The sequence below is a fragment of the Anas platyrhynchos genome, chromosome 1 (genome assembly GCF_047663525.1).
Source record: "Anas platyrhynchos isolate ZD024472 breed Pekin duck chromosome 1, IASCAAS_PekinDuck_T2T, whole genome shotgun sequence".
NCBI lineage: Eukaryota > Metazoa > Chordata > Aves > Anseriformes > Anatidae > Anas > Anas platyrhynchos.
The window spans coordinates 23,539,156-23,561,579 of record NC_092587.1 but is presented as its reverse complement, the minus strand read 5'-3'; the positions used below and the strand labels follow the sequence as shown (position 1 = coordinate 23,561,579).

The 22,424-nt window shown below is 39.2% G+C and overlaps 2 protein-coding genes across 2 annotated transcripts in view; both read right to left on the bottom strand.

Moving 5' to 3' along the window:
- The window catches only part of SLC13A1 (solute carrier family 13 member 1), a 56,444-nt gene extending 44,082 nt beyond the window's left edge, over window positions 1-12,362 (bottom strand). Inside the window, exon 1 of the mRNA XM_038177646.2 lies at window positions 8,708-12,362. The gene's annotated coding sequence lies outside the window, so the exon portion shown is untranslated. The remainder of the gene's footprint in view (window positions 1-8,707) is intronic.
- Window positions 12,363-12,515: 153 nt separating this feature from the next.
- ATP6AP1 (ATPase H+ transporting accessory protein 1) overlaps window positions 12,516-22,424 on the bottom strand; it is a 55,550-nt gene continuing 45,641 nt past the window's right edge. The window contains exons 9-10 of the mRNA XM_027458052.3: window positions 17,946-18,183; window positions 12,516-13,372 (exon numbers count right to left, since the gene is read on the bottom strand). Coding sequence (XP_027313853.1) covers window positions 13,163-13,372; window positions 17,946-18,183 — 448 coding nt within the window. The 3' untranslated portion in view covers window positions 12,516-13,162. The remainder of the gene's footprint in view (window positions 13,373-17,945; window positions 18,184-22,424) is intronic.

Sequence of the window (22,424 nt, the reverse complement as noted above, 5' to 3'; positions counted from 1 at the left end):
CTTTCCTACTCATTTATTTTATTTTATTTTCAACTAATTTTGCATTAGCTTTATTTATTTATTTATTGCCAAGGCTGCTTTTCACAGTGAATGTCTGTTGCTTGCTGTAGCATGGTTTGACAGACATTCTTACAGTAAACAGCAAGCAAACAAACTGTCCATACATTGTGGTAAATCCATATTTTATAGCAGGTATGTGCTGTACTTTTAATTTAAGCATGTATAAAGTTCGTAGGTGCAACACAGTAATTCAAATGGTAATTTTTAATACGCAAACTTTCTCATAAACTCTACTATTGCGAAGATGACTAGAATTTGAATGCCAATAAATGTTTGAACCTTTGTAAAACATTTCTAGGTTTCACAAGGAATCAAGCCCTCTGGGTCTTTTGTCTCTAATATAGATAAAAAATATCCTATTAATCTTCATTCATTCCTCAGATAATGAAAAATAAAAAGTAGCATTACACTCCTGAGGTTCTGATATTTATCAGTTTGAAGGGTTATTCCTACTCAAAGGCTGTCTGAAAGAGGACAGATTTCTCCTGCAGGAATAGTAAGAGATTAAATGGGTCTCACTTCTTCCACTTGCATATTTCAGAAATCATCGGAATAAAAAGATTGTTTATAGAGATTCTCCTCATTTTTTGTTCAGCTCATACACAATTAAAAAGTCGGAACTGTTTCTCTCCACTCAGCAAATTGTAAGAAACCAATGTGCTTTAGATATCTGAGGATCTGGTACTGTTACAGTTAATTACTGGAATATTATTATTTTTAAAATCATTCTTATCCTGCTAAATTATTATATTACAATCAGGCCTACAAGACTCAAACTGAAACTGTGGAAATATTGCACCAAGGGTATAATGTCTATTTTCCTTCTAACTTGGAAACTTGCCTTTATCTTGAAAATAAAGGGGAAAAATGCAATAACACAACCAAAACAACATTAAAAGTTTCTTTTTTCCTGACTTCAGTGAAACAAAACTTACATTACCACTGCACTAAGTGAGGGGAAAATGAGGACAGCTGTCAAGAGTCTAAGTACAATTTAATCTACAGTTTAATCTGAAGTAAAAATGTCTCCTTCACCAATTTATTTTAAAATAATGCTGTTTCACTGGCACAAAATAAATAATTGTTCAGATATTTTACCTGAAAAAGTGGATGTTCAGCTTTCCAAAGAAGCATAAACTACCTTGCAGCTGCACAGCATCATTTACTAGTTTCAAGGCACATCTCAGTGATTCTCTCTTTTACTGAAGCAGAAATCATGGCACATGGAGAGGAAGGTGTGAATTTTTCTAAAGCAGCCTGTCATTCGGAATGCTTCCATGTTAGGGGCTAGTCTCCAACAAAGTTAATTTCCAGTCTGAATCTGAAAGTGTAGGTTCAATTGTCATCATGTTCAGCTGCACTGTCAATTGCTTGTATTAACCTGGTGTTGGAGAACCTTTAGCTTAGCTATTCATCTAAATTCCAACTGCAGGCATTACAAAATTGTGTCCAAAAATTGAGACTTTTGCACTGAGTGACATATTGTAGATTATTGGTAGACTAAATGTCAGTCAGAAAAAAAATGGATTTCTCCAGTTCCAACCTGTAGGTAATTTTGCCTTCCTACTCCAAGCCTTCCTGATGTGCCCACAACCTTCTGCTTCTTATAATTATATTTAGGAGCTTAGTATTTTAAGACCTAAAGAGAACTAAGGGGGAATTCTCTTATCTCAAGTGTCTGCTTCATATCAATTAAACACGAAAAATAATATGAGATAGTAATGAAAAGGAATAAACATAAAACCACATTCACATATGTACATGTGTCAGTGACAGCTACCTCCATGGTGGACCAAACAGTGCATTTGCAGTATTTCTGCAATATTCCAGCAATGGGGATGAGATCACAGTTCCTAATATAACCTCATTATGTGTCCTGCTGTATGAACTGAAGTTATTCAAGGCAGAGTATAAAATTATATGGAAAGCTTTGAGAGGAAGCAAGTTCTCTTCTTTACTCCTGAAGCTGCCTTAGAAAAGAGTTGTGGCAGGCTTGTAGAGCAAGTACCAGACAATGCAAGAGCAGAAAGGGTAGCAGAAAGCAAGGAATGATAAATCTTAGACCTGAAATGTCTGACTGTCAAACCCTCTCCACTGGTCTGCAACCGCTGAATGAGAGAAGAACTGAAAATGATTTGGCTAACAGGGCTGACAAGCACTTCATCTTTGCCAGCAGGTTCAAAACTCAGAAGTCACACTGCAATCTGACAGTCCCTACGTTGTTTGCTAAAAAATGACCGAATCTCACTGACTTTCTTGTTCTCCTCAGGGTGAAGGCAATACTGGCAGAAATATGACAGAAATACTCTTCAAGAATAATTGGTTTATCGAAGTGGCACACTTCTAGCAATAGACTTAATTAAAGTTTTAAAAGTTCAAGCTTCACTTATGGAGCTACTTAACCAGTTACTTGCTTTGTAATTGACTCAAATGCTGTCATTTGCATTTGAAGTTAAAAACAAGCCGCATTGCCTTTTGTGTGGTTCTGTTTGTTTGGGTTTTGTTTGTTTTCACATCATTTTGTGGCAGCAATTTTTATTTACTAGAGATGCACAAGATGAGATTTGAAACAACACATTTTTTTCTTTATCATTCATTTTCTCTATTATTTAATAAACCTCCCTTTCCCTGAAGTATGTGAAAGCCTAAAAAAATAAGCCATTTGATACACGGGCACTATTGCCCTCTTTGGTGCTACATGCATGACTGAGCCAAAGGCAATGGAACAAGTTATGCCCATAACACCCACAAAAAAAGACAAAAGTAAAATCATCTCTCCTTCTCCCTGCCTGTGGTGAGGGGTCTAACATCCCAGTGACCAGATCTAACTCAGAGTGGGAACATAAGGGGTTTGCCTTTAAACACAGAAGGTTTGCAGTCCTGTCATTCAGCCATGTGTTTTGCAACTTACTGTCTACTCTGCAATGGGCTATGCCAGATTTCAAAGATAAAGCCAAATCTGAAGCCTACAGAAGGAGCTGGAGAAATTCCTGTTCTTCCCAATGCCTTTGGAGCCTCATTTCTAACCAATGCTGCCCCTTAAATACAGATATTGCAGGGCATCTGCTGGAAGCTGTGTATTATCCCTGGACAGTGTAACCAACGTGCTGGGCTGGCACATCCCCTGTCCTCACAGAAACAAGGAATGCCTGAAAACTGGAGGAAATCAATGCCAGTTTTCCCTTAATTGCTCGGCAGTACAGCAATTGCTTCACTGATTACATTAGCAGTTAACTAACAGAGGTAACATTCAAAAGTTAGGGAAAACTCCATAGTATCGCTACGTTTAATTTTCCCTATTCCATTTCCAAGCTGTTACATGATCTGGTGAAGTCCCGCTTTGTTCTCTCAGAGTCTGTTGCCATGGAAGTGACTAAAATATCACAAGTTAAGCTTTACAGCCTCTATTTCCTAAACAAATAAGTGGCTTTTCCTTCAGCAAAGGACGACAAATAGCACTTGTGCTGCTCCCTGATAGGCATTGCACTTGCCAAATGCTTTTAAGTACTGTGCTCAGCTCCAAGCAATCAGGTCACCTAACAGGAAGAACCAGCTAGAACATGCAGCCTTGTCTGTGGGCAGGAGAGGGATATTCCGGAGTTGCAGTCTTCACAGTATTTCCAAATCAGACCTGGTTCACCCTTCACTTCTGCTGTGTACTAGCAAACAGATGCATTGCAAACATGAAGAAGAGGGGAAACAAGGTGACAGGTGAAGTTTGAAGTCAGACATGCAAGTGGGCAAGATAACCCAATGAACAAAAAAGATGAAACAGCAAAAGGCTTGATGTTCAACTGCCAACCCAGTTCTGCCTATGAGGGAGCAAGACGATGCCTTCATTTTTGATAGAATCATAGAATCATTAAGGTTGGTAAAGACCTCCAAAACCATCTGGTTCAGCCATCACCCTACCACCAATGTCACCCAATAACCCACGTCCCTAAGCACCATGTTCCAACCTTTCCTTAACACCCCCAGGGGCAGTGACTCCACCACCTCCCTGGGCAACCCATTCCAATGTCTGACTGCTCTTTCTGAGAAGAAATGTCTCCTCATTTCCAACCAGATATTCCCCTGGCACAACTTGAGGGCATTCCCTCTAGTCCTATCACTAGTTACCTGTGAGAAGAGGCCGACCCCCAGCTCGCCACACCTTCCTTTCAGGTAGCTGTAGAGAGCAATAAGGTCTGCCCTGAGCCTCCTCTTCTCCAGACCAAACACCCCCAATTCCCTCAGTCACTCCCCACAGGACTTGTGCTCCAGGCTCTTCACCAGCTTTGTAGCCCTGCTCTGGACACACTCCAGGGCCTTGATGTCCTTCTTGTAGTGAGGGGCCCAAAGCTGAACACAGTACTCAAAGTGTGGCCTCACCAGAGCCAAGTACAGGGGGACGATCACCTCCCTGCTCCTGCTGGCTACACTATACAAGCCAGGATGTCGTTGGCCTTCTTGGCCACCTGGGCACACTGCTGGCTCATGTTCAGGTGAGCATTGACCAACATCCCTGGATCCTTTTCCTTTGCACAGTTTTTCAGCCACTCTCCCCCAAGCCTGTAGCACTGCTTGGGGTTGTTGTGACCAAAGTGCTGAGGGCACTTTGACACTTCTCTTTGACACTGCTCAGAGAGGAGAGCTGACACTGCTTGACATGTTTTTCATAAACACTGAAGTTCAGGAGATCATAGTTACTCCTGCTGTGCCTGCTGCCTGTAGGGATAGTGGAAGGAGAGAAGGACACCTTGCTTTCCTGCTTCTTAACCCCAAGACAACCTGAGGCAAGCCAGCCCATTGTTTGCAAGGGGGCGGACTCGAATGGCTCAGCACAGTGTTTGTTTTCTTTACCTAACGCGTTCAGAGCAAGCTAACAGGAGGACTGGAAGCAGTCTGACACTGCAGGTTCTCCCTTGGAGACTGTTTTCAAAGAGCAAATATAGCTGTACTCACTTTTTCTGTATAAGCAGATCCTTTCTCAGAATAAAAGCTTCACTCAGAAAAGCTGTTTGCATGTTTGTTTGTTTTTTTTCACAACACATGCATTTCTACAGAACAAAGATTATGGTGACAGAAGTATTCCTGGCATTTAAAGCAGATGTTATGGTTTCCCATTTATTTATTTATGTATTATTCCCCACAGGAAGGAAGCTGGGAAAGAGACAGGAATTTCATCTTTTTATTTACAGGTTTCTTCTCTAAACTTCTGCAGCATTTCATAGATTTATACAAAAAGCATTCATTCCTCTATCCTGTGCAGTTCTCCCAGTCTCTTTTTAGAGCTCCTCCATACAAGGATTTTTTTTTCCTACATTCCTCTGTTTTCTAAGTCAGTTTGAATTTATATATTTGTGAGCAACTTTTCATCAAAAGGAGGCTTAAGGCTTGGCCCTTCACTATTGATTCTTTTGACTAAATTGTTTTTGAGCAGATGTAGGTTCTGTGTTGCTTGTGTTTTTGATGAGCTTACAATAACTGAAATTTAGAAATATTGGGCAGTGACACATGATCTGCAGTCCCAACCACCTTGGCAAGGATTGAACAAGCTAAGTGAAACCAGGCTCAGTCAATGCGCTCACCATACCAGGTGAGTGGTACGAAAGCAGAAGCATCTCTAGGAGGTGGTGGTAATACCACACTGCAGAGCAGGGAGACATAAATCTGAAGAGTCTTCATATTAGCCCTTCAGGAGCAGGAGGAAAACTGCTAATCTTAGAGGCTTGGCCAGACGGTATGGCTGATACAGCCAGTGTCATCCCAAATACCAGCTGTGTTCTCCACTTAATAGGCAATTTCACACAATGCTGTAGTTCAGCAGAAAATAGAGGTTATATTCTGCCAAAAGCTGCAGTCTTTCCTTACAGATGAAGCAATTTCCACCAGTACATTTTGATTTGAAGACCTTTTTCTGTATGAGAAGCATGTACTAGTATTAGGGATGAGATGACTACCACCATAGCACCACCAGTAAAGCAAGGTCACTATGTTCCTTAACAGCATTAAAAGTATCTAAGAAGTGATTGTTTAACATTGGACTTAGTGTTTAAAGGGAAAAGATCATCCTTCCAAATACACTAAAAGAATAATAATTAATGACAATAATGAAATGATTGTACTTAGAACACTAAAAACAGATATCATTGCCTCTGCTGCAAGTGCCCATCAGTCTTCTTTTCATAAAAAGGGTATAAAACATTGGAACACAGATTGCATGGCCGTTGAAGGTCTGTGCTGACACTTTGAGACAGGAGGCCCAATATATTAAAGTATCAAAGAAGAGGAACACTTTAGCTACAATTCTGAGTGCTGTGTAATTTGCATGTACAGCAACAGCCTCGCCATAAACAGCTTTTAGAATGAGTCACATTGCACAGCAGGTGAATCCAGTCCTGGATTTGCAGCAGACACACACACTGCTGATTAGACAAGATGCAGATTTTATTTAATGAGTAACATGCAATTTACTGAATCTTTGAAGAGAAACCTTTGGCTATTCCAGATGAAGACAATGACCCCACTGAAGGGTCTTTTACCTTTCTGATAAGGAAAGGTGGTAAAAGTAACTAGAAGGTAGTCATTCATTATGCAAAATCCTTTATCTCATTTAATTCTTAGACACCAGTTTTACCACAGAATGTGTTTCAAATAATACAACTGAGAAAACTAATAGTTAATCTTTAACTCATTCGTCACCAGAAGTGTGCTTGACCCAACAATCTATGACCAGTAATCCCTTTCTGCCCCCTTGAACTTCAAAGAGTGCTATAAAAGCAATTATAGGAGAAATGGGTTCAAATTATGTCAGAACATGAAGAAACTCTCATTTCCCTCGCTCAGTCAATAAATAATTCTTGTGCTACTTAAGGCAAATCAAAACAAAACTCGCACTAATTTCTCTCCACTTGGGTACCTAAGCATCGTTACTAGGCCACACGGGCTGGTAGTAGCAAACTATGAAGGTCCACCTTTTTGCTGCAAAACCAACCGAACCGGTACATTCCCCCAAATGTCTGTGAAAATCCAGATCAATGAAATATGATGCAACCGTTCCACTCTGGCCGCGTAAGTACACACCCACAAAAGCTGTACAAGCAAAAGCCGGCCATCTGTTTTGTAACTGTAACACAAGCTAGCTCTAAAAAAGATAGACGAAGCCTCAGACTTTCCCATTCAAAATTCAAATGCCTGTTTCAAACACTCTGGGGGTCCACTTCTGCTGCTTCACACACGTGGTAAGACAAACGGGTATAGCCTGAGCAGGGCTCCCTCCTCCCACTCCTTCCAGCCACCTCAGCGTCTGGAGGGCCGCCAAAGCCGGGGTTCCTGCCTCAGCTTGCAGACAGCCCCCAGCAGCAGCTCTGGGAGTAAATGCGGAAGATTTGGGGAGCTTTCTGAGACATCCCAGTATCATGCAGGTGCGCACACCCTCACGTGTAGTGGCAGGGCCCTTTGTGGCCGCCCTTGCTTGTCCAGTGGGGTGTAGCACTCTGGGAGATGCTCAGTCTGAGAAAAACAGGATGACCCATATTGCCCCTTCTCTTCCACATTTCCTTTCCCTCATTTTTGTTAAAGATAAGGGTTGAGACCATCTGAGGCCTGGGATACCTGTTCAACTGCAATCTGAAGATACAGAGTGGGAGGAGAAGGCCACACCTAGATCATGGTGCCCTCTAGGTACTGCCTGTGGTCAGCCTTTAGGGTCTGTGTATCAGGATATGACACAGAGCACCCTTGAGATTTCTCTCGCACGTTAGCTGAACTGTGTTCAGGCACGCGCAGACATAAGACAGCACCCAAAATGGAGCTGGTCCTGCCTCCCAGGCTGTCTGCAGTGTGGTCTTGAACCCTGCTATGCCACCTGTCTGCCTGCATGCTTTGGTTTCTTCTTCTGACAGCTATGAAAAAAATCCTTCATCAATATCACTATAATGTGTTAAGACATCAATGTTTGCAGCTATGTGCTTTGCTCCCCTGCCAGACTTTTATTACTCAGAAACAGCAATGACAGACATAGACAAGCACCTGCATCTCACCTACTCTAGTGCAAAATCTGGTATATTACCTCCCTAGTGAAAAATGAGAGCACAGCAGTGTGAACTGAATGAACAGCTGAGCCACAGGTACACATGAATAAAAGGCAGGGTAGATTGAGAGAGTAATGTCTTAAGTCATGCCAGTATGCCTCAGTGAAAGATATTTGTAAAATAGGTGAATTGATCACTCTGCTATCCATATGTACCCATACTTATCCAGAAGAATAAGGATACATAAAATTACAATTCTAACATTACATCAAAGTCTTGAACTTACCCATCCTCCAAAAGTACTTTTATGAAAACGTTTGTGTGTTTGTTTTTCTTTATGTTTCAAACATTATTATTGCACGGTTTTCATTAGCTAAAGAAAGTTGCATATAATACATGTACCATGGTCACTGTACCCCATCCTATGTGACTTCTACACAACTATTTAAAGGAGTATTAAACCAGACTGGAAACGGACTGGAAATGTCCACAGTCTTCTACTGGACATGAACATTGCCATTTGAAAAACAGAAAAGATACGATCATTCAGTAAATCATTTTCTGTCATGGTAGTAATAAATGATATGTAAGAGTCAAAACTTAAGTTCAGTTATAATAATTCAAGAACATACCAGATCCAGGGGTATAGAGAAATCCAGCCAACCTAGAGCAAGGAATCTGTGTTCAAACAGAAGGCATACTAAAAGTTGTGGTGAAGAAAAGGAAACCTCTTCATTTGTGGTACATCAGTGGCGGATGATCTGCTCTTGGATCTCAGGCACTGTAGGAAGGTCTCCTTTCCACCCACACAGGTAGGAAGACTGAGATGCTGACCCACATTGTGGAAGTGAGAGACTAGTTACTTAGGGAACCACCCCTTGGCAAGATCTTGTTTCTTTCTTTGTTTTTTGTTTTTTTTTTTCCCCTTCACTGCAACTCAGTATTTTTTTTAAGCTTCTAGAAATCAGAGTTCTGAAGAAACAGCTCTTTCCTCCTTGATTTTGCATTGATAAATTTTGATAGAGAATATACTAATCTGAGAGAATAACTGTCATTAGCAACCAGAAGATTGGGTTCCTTTATTGAAAGATTATTAGATGCCACAGGATTTTTGTGTTTGAACAGACTGAAGAAGTTTCATATTTGTTTCTTACTATCCCACCTATTGTAATTGGCAACCAATTAAATTAATTTTCCCAAAGTCTTTTTATATTTTTTAGCTTGTGACAGTGACTGGTTAAGTGGTTTCCATATCCTTACCTTGACCCATGACTTTTTTCTTTTCCATCTTATTTTCTCCTCTGTCCTGTAGAGGAGGGGCAATGAGCGAGCAGCTGGGTTGGCATCTAACATTTGGCCAAAGTCAAACCACCATGGGATGCAACAGAAAAGAAACATCATGCAGGAAAAGGACTCACTGTCCCCATTGCATACATGTAAGTATGCATCGTTTTGCTCCTCTTGTTCAATGTAAGGAGAAGATTATGTAAGAAATGTAAGGAGATTATCCACTTGTCCCCACAATCATCACCACCTGCTGAGACTACTGCTAGCTTTTTGCCAGCAGTGACCAATACCCAATATTCAGGCTTCATCTCATATCTTTGATTATCCTAATAATCATTCCTTATTTTCAGAACCTCTAGGTTCCCCTGCTGGATCATAGATTATGTTGAAAGAGTTATGGAGCCCTCTAATGCCTGGACACTGCCTAATTCAGCTGATACAGATTTGCATATTATTTACCAGGCACCCAGAAGGAAAGGAGGAACCAATTACTTCATTGTGTCTTCCCTTGACAGATGGAATGACTTATCTTCCTTTACTGCCTACATAAAAATACTACTTTGGGACTATTTCTACTATATTCTGTTTCATTATAAGTCATTTATGGGTTTCCACATGGTTTGTGAAAGGTCATTTTGTAAGCAGATAAACCAGTACATCAGGACACAAAATGAACCTATACCTTAAAGGAATATAACGAACCTATTCCTTATATAATAGGAACAGGAGTCAGAAGACTCAGGTTGTAGCTCCATCTCTGCTCTCCCCTCCAAGTGATCACTGCTGAGTTCTGAGATGAAATGCCTTAAGTAACTTATGGCTTCAGGCCTTTGGGGTTTGGTTTTTCTCTGATTTTAACCTTCTTGAATTTTCTAAGGTTATATTGATTGTCAAGTTGTGCTGTAGGGTTGTTTTGTTTTGTTTTGTTTTTTGAGAAAAAAAAAATCAGAAACTATCAATAAAGTTTCATTTATTTATACATTAGATAGGAAAAAAAAAAGACTTTGTTGTTGTTGTTGTTTTTAGCTGTGCTCTTTCCCATCATCCCCTCTATCTTTATTATTTTGTACTTTTTAGAAAAATGAGCTGGCACTCATGGAAGTCAGTGGAAATACTTCTGATAACTTCAGTGAGCTCTAGGGGAAGTCCTAAAGGCTCACACCTTCCAGGCAGAGCTAATGTTCTTACTGGAACTGTTCCCTGGGCAGGCATGTTTTAACAAGTGCTCCTATGATTAAGCTGGATTGTGAAAACAAAGTACACAGAACCGGGAGCCCCTGACACATTTCTAACTTTATTAACAACGTAAACAGATGCAGGCAGGTGCAAAATCCTGTTAGGATTTCTTGAGGCCCGGCCCCTGCTGGAATCAGTAGTCTTGTGTTTGCCTCTGGCTGCAGGGCAGCGCAACGCACAGCTGCAGGAGTTCAAGATGGCATGGGGGCTCTGGTGGTACACACAGCCCCCTGGCGTGGTGTTGGGTGTCCTCCTCCAAGGGCTGGCAGTGGGATGCTGCAGGGGTGGCCACTGTGAGAACTGTACAGAGCAGCTCATCCTCTGCTAAGAAGGACCCTTATTGTCTCCTCCAGGCCATCTGGCCTCCAGGACAGTGAGGGTTGCTGATAATGACCTGCTTTGCCTGCACTTTTCCAGCTCAGACCTCACAATAGTAGCCCTGCACATCAAGGGCTACAACACATGGCTTGTCCCAGCTCTGGAGTTGGAAGGGACCTTACAGATCATCTAGTTCCAAGCCCTCTGCCATAGGAAGGGACATCTACTAGATCAGGTTGGCCAAGGAACCATCCAGCCTGTCCTTGAGCACCTCCAGGGACGGGGCATCCACAGCTTCTCTGGGCAGCCTGTGCCAGTGCCTCACCACCCTCTGGGTGAAGAATTTCTTCCTAATGTCTAATCTAAATCTATCCTCTTTTAGTTTAAGACCATTCCCCCTTGTCCTATCATTGTCTACCCAAGTAAAGAGTCCCTCTCCATAATTTTTTAAGACTCCTTTAAGTATTGAAAGATTGTAATGAGATCTCTCTGGAGCCTTCTTTTTTCTCCAGGCTGAACATCTCCTCTTCCTACTTGATCTCTTTCGAAAGAGGTCTACATTTTCTCTATGGCACAGCCTACGTGAAACTCTTTCCTCCTCCCCTGCTCCAAGTCCAGCCTAGGCAAGCAAGGGAGGGTACACGTATCCTCAGTACCACACTACAGTCAGCATACTGTGAGCTCTAAGACTGTTCACAGGCTCAGACCCCAGCTCTTGCTGAAGAAGTCCCAGAGCTTAAATGGTTGAGACCAGGAGAACATGTGCAGGAGGTACTAATACTCACAGTACTCATACCACTGCTGGGGACAGGATCCTGAGCTAGGTGGCCTTCTAAAGCTGTTCTTCAGTTCTCATATATCATCACCGTTGAACAAAATCTATTCCAAATTTTGTTGAATCTAGATAAAAGTCATACAAAAGCTGTCTTAAACCAAGCCCCTCATAATGTCCTTCTTCTCTTGTGGCTATCAGTTACACAACTATTACATAAATTTTCAATGAAGCCTCATTTGTCTGATTTGCTTTAAAAGGGAACTAATAAAGTACATCCAGTTGTCTCTTCTGGCAATTGATTTTTACAGAGAAAAAGTGCCTTTCTAGCACTGCATTTTTGTGTAGATCAAATGCCAGCATTCCTCAAGGTTTTGAAAAGCATCTGGGAAAAATACTGTACCAGTGGAGTCACTCCTGTAGTTACATGCCAGCATCATTTCTGTTTTCCAAGTCAGGGTTGAATGATACAGACGGAATATCTTCACATCTTCACATTTCATTTACCTCTTTGACTTCATACCAAAAACATGGCATCCAGGAACAATGGGTAGAAACTATTACTGGTTTAGTTAAATAATTGAGTCTAACCTTCTTTCCTCTTTATCATTGTCCTATGACATGGATTAGGATCAAAAAAATAATTTTTCTCATGTGACAGATGTAACCTTGTCAAAATGTTATCTTTTTGTTCTTCAACTACTAATAGAACATGTACAATCTTAACAAAGCATTACAAACAAAAGAATAAAAATATATGTCACCTTTTTTTCATCATTTTACCACTTAGTTTCTTATAACATTTAGCAATTCACTCCACAGTCAGATTTCCCAGTGAGAGGCTGTAGTACCTTTATTATTTGCAAAGGAATTCATCAAACTGAGTGTTTTCAGACTTCTGGAATCAGTGAGATGACCATAAACATGCTCAGACTTAAACAGTACCTTCGCACAGTGCTTCTAGTGACTTTATAGGTTTTTTCTCCTTTTCTGTACAAACTTCAAAACTACTTCAAATATACCCAGAAAAAAGAATGCTAAGAAAATTACCTTATCTCTGTTAACATATTGTCTGCACTGCACATTTCATCATACTTAGTATGATAATAAGTTTAATTTCTTATTGAATAAGTTATTTATAAGTCCTTCCCATTTTTCTCTGTTGCGATAATCTTTCTTCGCCAAAAATATATAATATGAAAGCAGTTTGTACTGGTCTTTGTAATAGCCAGAGAGAGTAATAACTTTGACAACCTCACCTCAGACCTTAACACATTAATAAAAAATCATGGTAATAACAAGCAGAATTATTTCTATTGCCAAACATAAGGGTAATTTTAATATGTAGTTTGATTATCCCATTCTGCTATGATATCTTTTTAGGTTACACATACTGTAAAGTAGAAGGGTAATAAAAATCATAAATATCAACCCAGGAGAATCTGAAGCAGCATATAACTAAATCAATCCATGGCTATTCTGTCTGTGGAACTGACAGAGCAGGACCTTTGGGATCATCAAATCTGCTGTTTGCTGTGAGCTGCATGATCATGTGGACTCCATAGGCCAGGATCCACAGTAAAATTGCAGATGTCACCAAGCCCATCCAGATTCCAGGAGAGAAGAAACCCGTACAGTCACTGGCGTAAGAAAACTGGCCATTTTCCACATTGAATCCTTGAAGCTGAGAATGAAGAAAGGTAGATGAGTGCAATTAAATATAGAGCACAGACCCAGCGGATTTCAGGATGTATGTGGGCATTACAAAAAACACAATCACAGCCCATTTAAAAAGAGTGAGAACTAAATCCTTTGCTAACAATTTTTCAGGTCCCCTTTCCACCCAGAAAATTTAAGATGTGGTAGTTTTATATTTGGCAAGAGGGAGGTTGTGTTCCCACTTCAGAAATGTGTGTTACTGTTAGAAGTAGATTTCCAACCAAGATGTGTGATCACTATAGCTTGATGACCACTGCAGAATCGGGGCTCTCAATGTACTCAAAGGCATGTGGACTAAAGCTCCCCAAATGAAGGGAGATGTGTTGAAATACCCCGTTGTTTTTAGGTAATAGCTCCTTGACAAGCAGAACTTCTGAAGCCTACTTTAAAATGCATCTAATGATAGATGACTTTTTCAGCTGAGTTTTAGTAAAAATTCAAGAAGTTGGGAAGGTTTTTTTCCCCACCTTCTTAGACATCAGAGATGCAAAAGAGGAGAGACAGCTTCCTTCACTGAGGTGTGGATTCTATGTTGTATATTCACATATGAAACCTAAGTTTTCCTTGTGGTTAGGGAATCTTGTATTTCTTCTCTGATTGGTTTCTCAAAGTCTGCTACTGGTTGAACTCATGCCGTATAATTTTCCTTGGAAAAATCAACTGATTCGAGGATCTATTCTCTGCCTAGCCATCAATTTTGCAAAAATAATCAACAAACTGAATGCCTTTGAGACTGATACCATTCTAAATTTTTTGCTAAAACCAGTCAAAGGATTAGGAAACTATGAAGAAAGAGAAGACAATCCTCTCTCTACACACATGGACATAATGACTTCCTTCGAAAGTAAGGGAAACTTACTGGTGGAAGTAAATTAAGGAAAAGAAGATATTGGATTTTTATTTTTCTATGTTCCAGTTCCATGATTACTCTATGCTTTCAGATAAACTAATGTGAAAGCTTTGTGGTAGTAACTGAGTTTGCAGTTCCTAGGTAAAGTGTTGCTGCAGATACTAAAGAAATTAGTCTGTGGATTGCATACAATGCTACATCAGTGAGCTGTCTGAGTTTGAGGTCATTTGTGGCTCAGGCAGCTGAAGTTAAGGTGTACATTATGTGTGGTAAAAGCAACGACTATACCTTACAGAATGCTGATTAATAAAGCTATTATCATATGCAGAAGTGAGGCCAATTTAGGCACTGTGGAGGCGAAGATAATTTTAGCACTAAAAGATTTTCTGGGCCTCTCGAAGAATCTTTCCAAGTCAGATCATGGTAGCTAACTTGCAAATCTTGAATGTTTTCACTACAGGCAGTCAGAGTTCTGATTAAAGCAGGATTACTGAAAGTAAGCTGTTGGGCAGAATAACTGCATGGTTTTCGAGAATACAGGTGATTACCAAAGCCTTTTCTTGTTAAGCCACTGCTTTGTCATGAAACATAGTCTGAAAGACATATTTACAATAAAAACAGAAAACAGGTGATGATTTATGTAATTTAAGATAAGTAAGTTACCACACTTACGGGAAGTTTCTGAAGCACTTAATAGCTGTATTTGCTTTAGCAAAGCTTTATCACTTCTGATTTAGAAACAGAAATACAAAATTTTATTATGTTGAACTTATTGGTGATTGTTTTGTTTGTTTGTATCTTTTTGAAGAAGGATTATGCTTATTGAACCTCTGAGGGTGAAAGCTTTAACTGTACATTATTAAAATGTGATTCCTGCTTTTAGGAAAGAGACGAAGTATATGCATGATTCTTTTATTGTTTTTCTGAAGCTTAATCATTTCTGTGGGGGTGTTACATCCCAACTGGGAGGTAAAAATGTGACTACTACTTACGAAAAAGTTAAAAATACTTTAATGTACTTTTCTAATTTTTGTGAATGCAAAATACAGGATACAAGCCTCTGTCCTGCAGAAGTTTTCATTTCACTGCTTGAACCAGCATCATTTGTCTTGGCTGTACCAGTCTACATTTACTGTTTATTTTTTAAATGATTTTGTTTGAATTGTTTCATTACCTTCATTACATTCATTCACCTTTGACAAAGCCTTCAAGTAAATCTGTTGTTTTCATTGCTCTTAAGAGTACAATGCACATCTAATTTTTTAAGGTAGAAATACTCCAGCCACAAAGAATCCTAATTATCCTAATCCTTATTAGCTTTAAATTTTTGGTAGTTTTTGTTAAAAGCAAAGTGGCTTCTAAATCAGTACGATGCATACTAAAGAAAACTGTGCTTGATGGCAGACTCCTGTTTAATTTCACAGAAACTCTTGAGATCCTCAAAACAATCATGGTAGAACAACCATTCTTGTGACAAAAAAATAATGCATTGGTACCCTTTACATCTATGAGCAGTGACATTGTGTAATGGCTTTGTCTAGATACCATCCTACAGAGGTTCTTACATGGTAGTGACCAAGCTAGCTCCAGAACTAAAGCAAATGGCTGCTCATTTCAACACCGACCTGGAACATGCTATGCAAGGCTTCACTGTGTGGGTGCCATGACCTTCTAATACAGTGATACTGCTTTGATGACCCAAGGTCGTAAAGTGCAATTGTATGAACTAGATTGGCACTGGATCTTGGTCTCTGATTCATTGCATAACACTGAAATTAAAATCATGTTTCCCAGTGTCAGCAACAGATCTTGTGCTGGCTGCAATCACTAAGCACATCCCATGTGCTTTTTTCAACTTACAACATAGCTTGGGAATTACCTAACCTCGTTATTGGTCAAAGACCGATACTGAGATCGTTTAAACTTTATTACATGTAAGTGGAAGACAGTTGGAAAGGTATGATCTAGTTCAGAGGGAATTTACTTAGAAAGTGGCCCAAAATGGAGACTTTCTGGTTTTACTGAGTCACATGCAAGGAAAATGATCTGAACAGGCCTTTGCAGACTGTTTTTTATACTTAGGTCTTCCTAGAGAAAAAGGCCTTACCCCAAAGGAAAGTTCTGTTGTCTGAACAGTGGAAGGAGCTAATGGTCCAAATCAGTAAGGAAGGTGGACAACCTACTACTTCTACTTTTAATCAAGATACTAGTGGAAGGATGGCTGCTAAAGATAGAACAAGACTTCTCCCTAAGCTTTGAGATGACAACAGTATCAAGGTACACAGAAAGTCTAGGAAAAGGTAGGTTGTTGTAAGTGAACCTTTTGTATTTTCTTAGACTATGTATTTTCATAGCTTAGCTTCAAAGATTTGACTAAGCAAAATCCAGTTGCACAGACTCAGGTATTTTCAAGCCTTTCCATAAACAATACAATCAGAAGGAAACTTAACAACACTGGTATGTACTGCTATATTGTTTCTCAAAAACTGTGGGACTTAGGATCTGTGGATTTCTGCACAGGGGAAGATAAAAACTAATGATTTGGAAGGAAAGCTGCCAGAGATACTTAGGTTTAGCATTTTTATGTGACTGAATAATGACCAAAGATATTAAATTTGCTGTTATTTCAATTCTTCATTTTTGCATTCCATCTTTTAGAATCTGAATCTGCAATGGAAGTAGCTATGGGTAGTAGGAAGAAATTAAATCTCACCACCAATGCTGTTCCTTCAAGATTGCCAATGTTTAAGCTGAAATGTCAAATACTAATTCAGATCATTGAGACTGTGCTACCAAAATCCTAACTATGACTGTATTAGCATCTGTATCCAGTTATCACGAGATTAGTGCATCTCTAACAAATAAAAGTCCACTTTGGAATTATTCCTATAATTTTCATGCTCTTTAATCAAACATATCCCTTAATGTAATATTGTTTCAAAATATAAGTGTTGATGTACTTATCCTAAGTGAAGATCTGTGCCCAAAATAATAAAGATGCAATCATCTACACCTCACATATGTAGACTGCACTACTGCACTAAATATACAGAAAACCTATATCTCATTAAAAAAAAAAGGAGAAAAAATAAAAAAAAAAAGAAGAAAAAGAAGCAAACCGCTTTCCTTCTGGGCCATGCAGGACCTAATATTGCTTCTGATTGAAGCTCATGGCAAACCTTCCATTAAATCTAATTGTACTGGGCTTTGTTTCTGTCTGTAGGAGTTTAGACAGTCTATGTCATTGAAAGCTGTAACCACACTAAGCTGTACTTTCCTAGGTAAATAAAGAGCAAAGAAATCAAATAAAAACAAAGTAAGCAGCATAAAGCCACCCACTTAAGAGGCCCATGTTTCCAACAGCAGCCCAATTCATTAAACAGGCATGGAGATTTAGTCATTCTTTGCCTGATTAAGCACATTTGGTTTTATTGGCTTTTCTTCTCTGCAGACAACTTCAGAATTTTTTTGTTTTTCACAGCTGTGCTTCCATGTTCTTATTGTTCTGCAACTGCCATCTCTTTTACCCCTTTATTAAATAGCTCACCTATGGGGAACAGCTTTTCTTTTTACTTTTTTTCCTCAGGCTGAATTGAAAGTAAGGGCATTATGAATGTGTGTCGTTCAGCACCTACAATAGCAAGTAATAGTTCCTAGAATTATCTCTGAAATGGCAATGTGTACTCACTTGGAAACTGGAAATGAAAACATCCCAGTTACTTGCTTCACTGTTGGATGGAATCAGCCTTGCAGGATAGAGAGTGCTTGTTCCCACCAGCTGACAATGAAATGAATACTCTGCAGGAGCAGAGATGACAGAAACATTAAACGTAGCAATTTTTCCTTCATCTTGTTTAATCTCAACTGAATCCAAAGTGGACCAATATCTAGCTGAGCCTTCATAGAACTTGTTGGTCATTATAAACCTAGAAAGACAACAGAGAAAAAAAAAGAGTTCAAATGACAGAAAAAAAAAAAAATAACCTTCATTTGATAAAGCACTGGTTGCAAATAAAGGTCCACAATCAGTAGCTGCATACATCACAGTTGGTATCTTGGCCTCCCATGTCATTAGGGTTGTTCATAAGTGAAGAGCCTTTGTGAACGTTTCTATTCCTTCTTGGAGTTTCATCTCACAAGCTGTGGCAGGCAAGGAGCAAGCAAATGTGATTTCATTCTTCAAGGGCCTCTACCAATGCAGTATTTCATCAGTTACCAACAGTTTATAATCAGTGGAGCTGAACTTGAGAGACTGTCAACAGGCCTGCAGTGGCTCTCAATAAACAATTTATGGGATTTTATTTTTTTTTAGATTGCTTTTATGATAGGTACAGGTCTGATAACCATTTTGATTTATCATTGCAATTCTTCCATGTCTCAGATGCCTAAATAGCAATCTGCCTTTGCAAATGTCTGAATTTACAGTGGAGGACAGATTTTTCTTTCACTAGATGAGGGGGAGGGGTTGTTAGCTCTAGTTTCCTAATTTGTAGCAGGTTAGCCACAAATGAATATTTTCTTATTTTACAACAGTCAGTTAACAGTAATTTATAATTATGGAATTTGTATGTAAGTTACTACCACTGCAGTATGAACATCGCCCGAATGTTTTGAGTTAGAAATAATTGAGAACATCCAGAAGTACATCTTTGTTTATACACATCAGGACTATGTCTTCATCTTTACTATTTTTATCCTGATGCTTTTAGGTAATCATGTTATCTCTTAAGGAAATGATAAACTTTTATCTTTATTGTATGTTGCTTAATACTTTAGCCCTATTTGGTTTATGTACTCATTCATCTATTGTTTGCTGAAGATTTTTCCTGCTTATTGATATCCACAAAGCATTTAGAAGAAGAATCTTTTTAGGAATAAGTGACCCTTGCTACAAAATTAAATATTCTAATATGTCTATCCACAATGGGTATTGCTATCTGTGGGTCTTAACATATTGGGTAACATTTGGATTCAATTATGATAGGTTTGAAAAATAATTAGTCTAGAAATGTGGAACAATACAGAATATTATATGTTCCGTATGATGTATAGATGGAGAAGAAAACATTCTCTATTGCTTGTTTAAATCACTTACTTTCAGTAGCATATCATCCACACAATGTAAGAGTGTAAACTAAACACAACGTTCCTTAGAAATAAAGACCAAAATCACTACATTAATTGAACTTTTTTTTTTCCTTAAAAAAAATAATCTGTGGCTTTAGATTCCTATAACTCCATAATCCTGCAGAGTTTCAAAATCCTCAGAAGAAATCCTAGAACTCAAAGTGTCGTTCAGGTAAGAAAAGGATGTTTTGTCTTATGGCAATCCTTTATGTCCTGAACTTAAACAGCTCTTTCCACACTACATTCATCTGCAAACATCAATGAAAAAAAAAAAAGAAAATATCCTTTGAATTGCATTTAGTACACGTTCACACATATTTATGGAATGATTTTCTATTGTTCAAATGATAAAGTTACAAAATTAAAACCTATATACTCATAGATACTAATTGCTAGAAGAAGGGAAACTTTTCCTGATATATAGCACAAACTGAACAGAATTTTCAGCTATAGGCACTAGCTGCACTTTTTCAATGTAAAGAGAAGGACAGTTATAAATACACAGAAGCTAACTTAAATGTTTGTACCAATCACAGACACTGGGTGTGTTCTGTACCTTTGCTGAGAAGATAAGAAGATGAAGAAATTCCCTGGAAACTTACCATATGAACAAACAAGTTTTATAAGGCTATGTATATAAGTACAATCTAAAGTGCCATCTGCGAGAACACTGTCTCTTCGCATTGCACAAAAACTAAAGCTTAAACTTTTTCTTTTTTTTTTTTTTTTAATTTATGAGAATTAAGATTTTAATTAGGGAACTAGTTGCCCAAGGTTAGTGTACCTATCCAGGCTTTTGTCCTTAGAATTTTTCCAAACAACTGATAATAATTGTCTCCAACAAGGACACACTTAACTGATAGCTGATAAAACTGTTAATGTATTACATTACAAAAAAGACATTCAAGTAACAAAAATCAATACTTTTTTCATTTAAGTTAATAAATATTTTCTTAGGTGAATAGATAGAATGAACATGACATAGCAAATGCATGACAAGGGGAGGAGATGTAATGAAGACTTTATTTGTAGAACTGAAAGTTCTTGCCTTTTACAGGAAATGATGGGCTCATACTGACTATTAGAGGCAATACAGGAAGCAAATTTACACATAGCCATTACATACTTGTAAGTATTGTGGCACAAACTATTCTTGGTCATGTGCCAGACTCCCTTCGTGCCAGATAACCATATGAACTCTAAATGCCACCAGCTGTTACCATTTCATGCAGCTATTCATTACAAGGAGATAAATTTCTGAAAAGGAAGTTTTCTGGAATGACTGCTGTCCCAAAGATTGTAAAAAGAAGCACAACTGTTAGGCAAAAGACTTTACAACACAGTTCTTGGATCTATTCCATTCTAAACATGCTACACAACAACAAGTACTTAGAAGTTTAAGTGGGGAAAAGAGTAGGGAAGTCCTGTCCAGGTAACGCTGTGCACTTCTGTCCACTTTGGCACCGTTCCCCAGAGAAGATGACAAACAGATGCATGAACAGCTGGAGGTCATCGGCTGCTGAGAAAGCCGAGATGCTTTTTTTCTTCCAGCAAAAGCCCGCTGCTCCTACCCCTGCTGCAGCATTAGTGTACTCTTCTAAAACTCGCACAGCCAGAAGCCCTCTCGTATGGCTCCCCAGCAGCTCACCCCATTTTGGTAAGTGCAGGAGGTTGACCACTGCTCTTGCTGGAGGGAGGGAGAGGGAGAGGCAGCTGTTTGCATAACAAGGCAGCTATTGCAGTTGCTTGTAGGAGATGGATATGCCTAGCTGCTCAGCCTAATGTGGAAGACTCGTGGTGTTTAAGGGCAAGTAGTGTATCTAGCTCATGCTGCTGAGGTTAGAGTTTATTTTACTGAGGAACAAATAGAGCTATTTGAACGTGCTCTTGTCTGGCGTCACTTTATTTCTTCAGGGAATGTTCCCCTACACCTAAGTAGATGGCCTTTACAGGGAAAAATACGCAGTCATGGCTCTATCCTGCGTTCCTTCCCACCTCTTTGCTCTGCTTGTGTCCTTTTCACAGAGGCAGAATGTGCTCTTACTAAAAAGTCATCTTGAACAAGAAATGTAATTGAAGTGAACCAGAAGGTGAGCAACCAGAGGTTGTAATGTATCTGTGGGTTTTAGAAGTCCTTGAGAACAGACACAGTGGGATAAGCAAAGTAAATAATGTGCTCCTTTATCATGAAAGATCGATGGATTTCTCTAGTTCTGTTGAGTATGTATTACACACCCCATGCAACATCACATTATGGTAGCAAATAGTAGCTAAAATGACCTCATTGTCTCTTAAAGCAAGAGATAAGACCAAATAACGCAAATGACAAGGCGTGTCTTTAGCAGAAAGTTTTCTTTACAAAGTCTTCTGAGGTGTCATGGGTTGATGTTGGCCAGCAGCCAAGCACCCACATACCCACTTGCTCACTCCCTGCTCCCAATGGGGCAAGGGAGAGAATAGGAAGAGCAAAAGCAAAGAAACTTGTGGTTTGAGTTGAAGACAGTTTAGTAAGTGAAGGAAAGAGGAAAAAAGTTGATGCAAAAGCAATCACTTCCTCCCAGAAGTAGACCAGTGATCAGCAAATACCTGAGCAATGGCTACCCTGAAAGCCAAAAACCCCACAGCCCTTTCTTCCTCTATCCCAGTTTATATTGCTAAGCACTTTTCACATATAAAAAATTATCACTTTAGGCATTTTTGTGTCTACACACATGAAGCTCTAGATGCTTTTTGGAGGGGCAGGATAGTGGTAAGGCTTTAAATAGAAAAGCATATTCATTGTTTTGCCACCTATCACGGCCTCTGATCATAACTACAAGTGTGTCTGTTCACTCTAAACACAACTCCAGACACATAACTGGCTCTCGTCAAGACAGGTCCTTGTTACATGCAAATTCAGTTTAATGCAAGCTACCTGGTCCAAATCCTTCGCCTGTAACTAAGCAATTTACTGAGGTACCAAAATGAAAAGGCCATGTTATCTTTGCCAGAGCTTAAGAAAGCATCTACTACTGCTGTGAGGACTGCCATACAACTACTG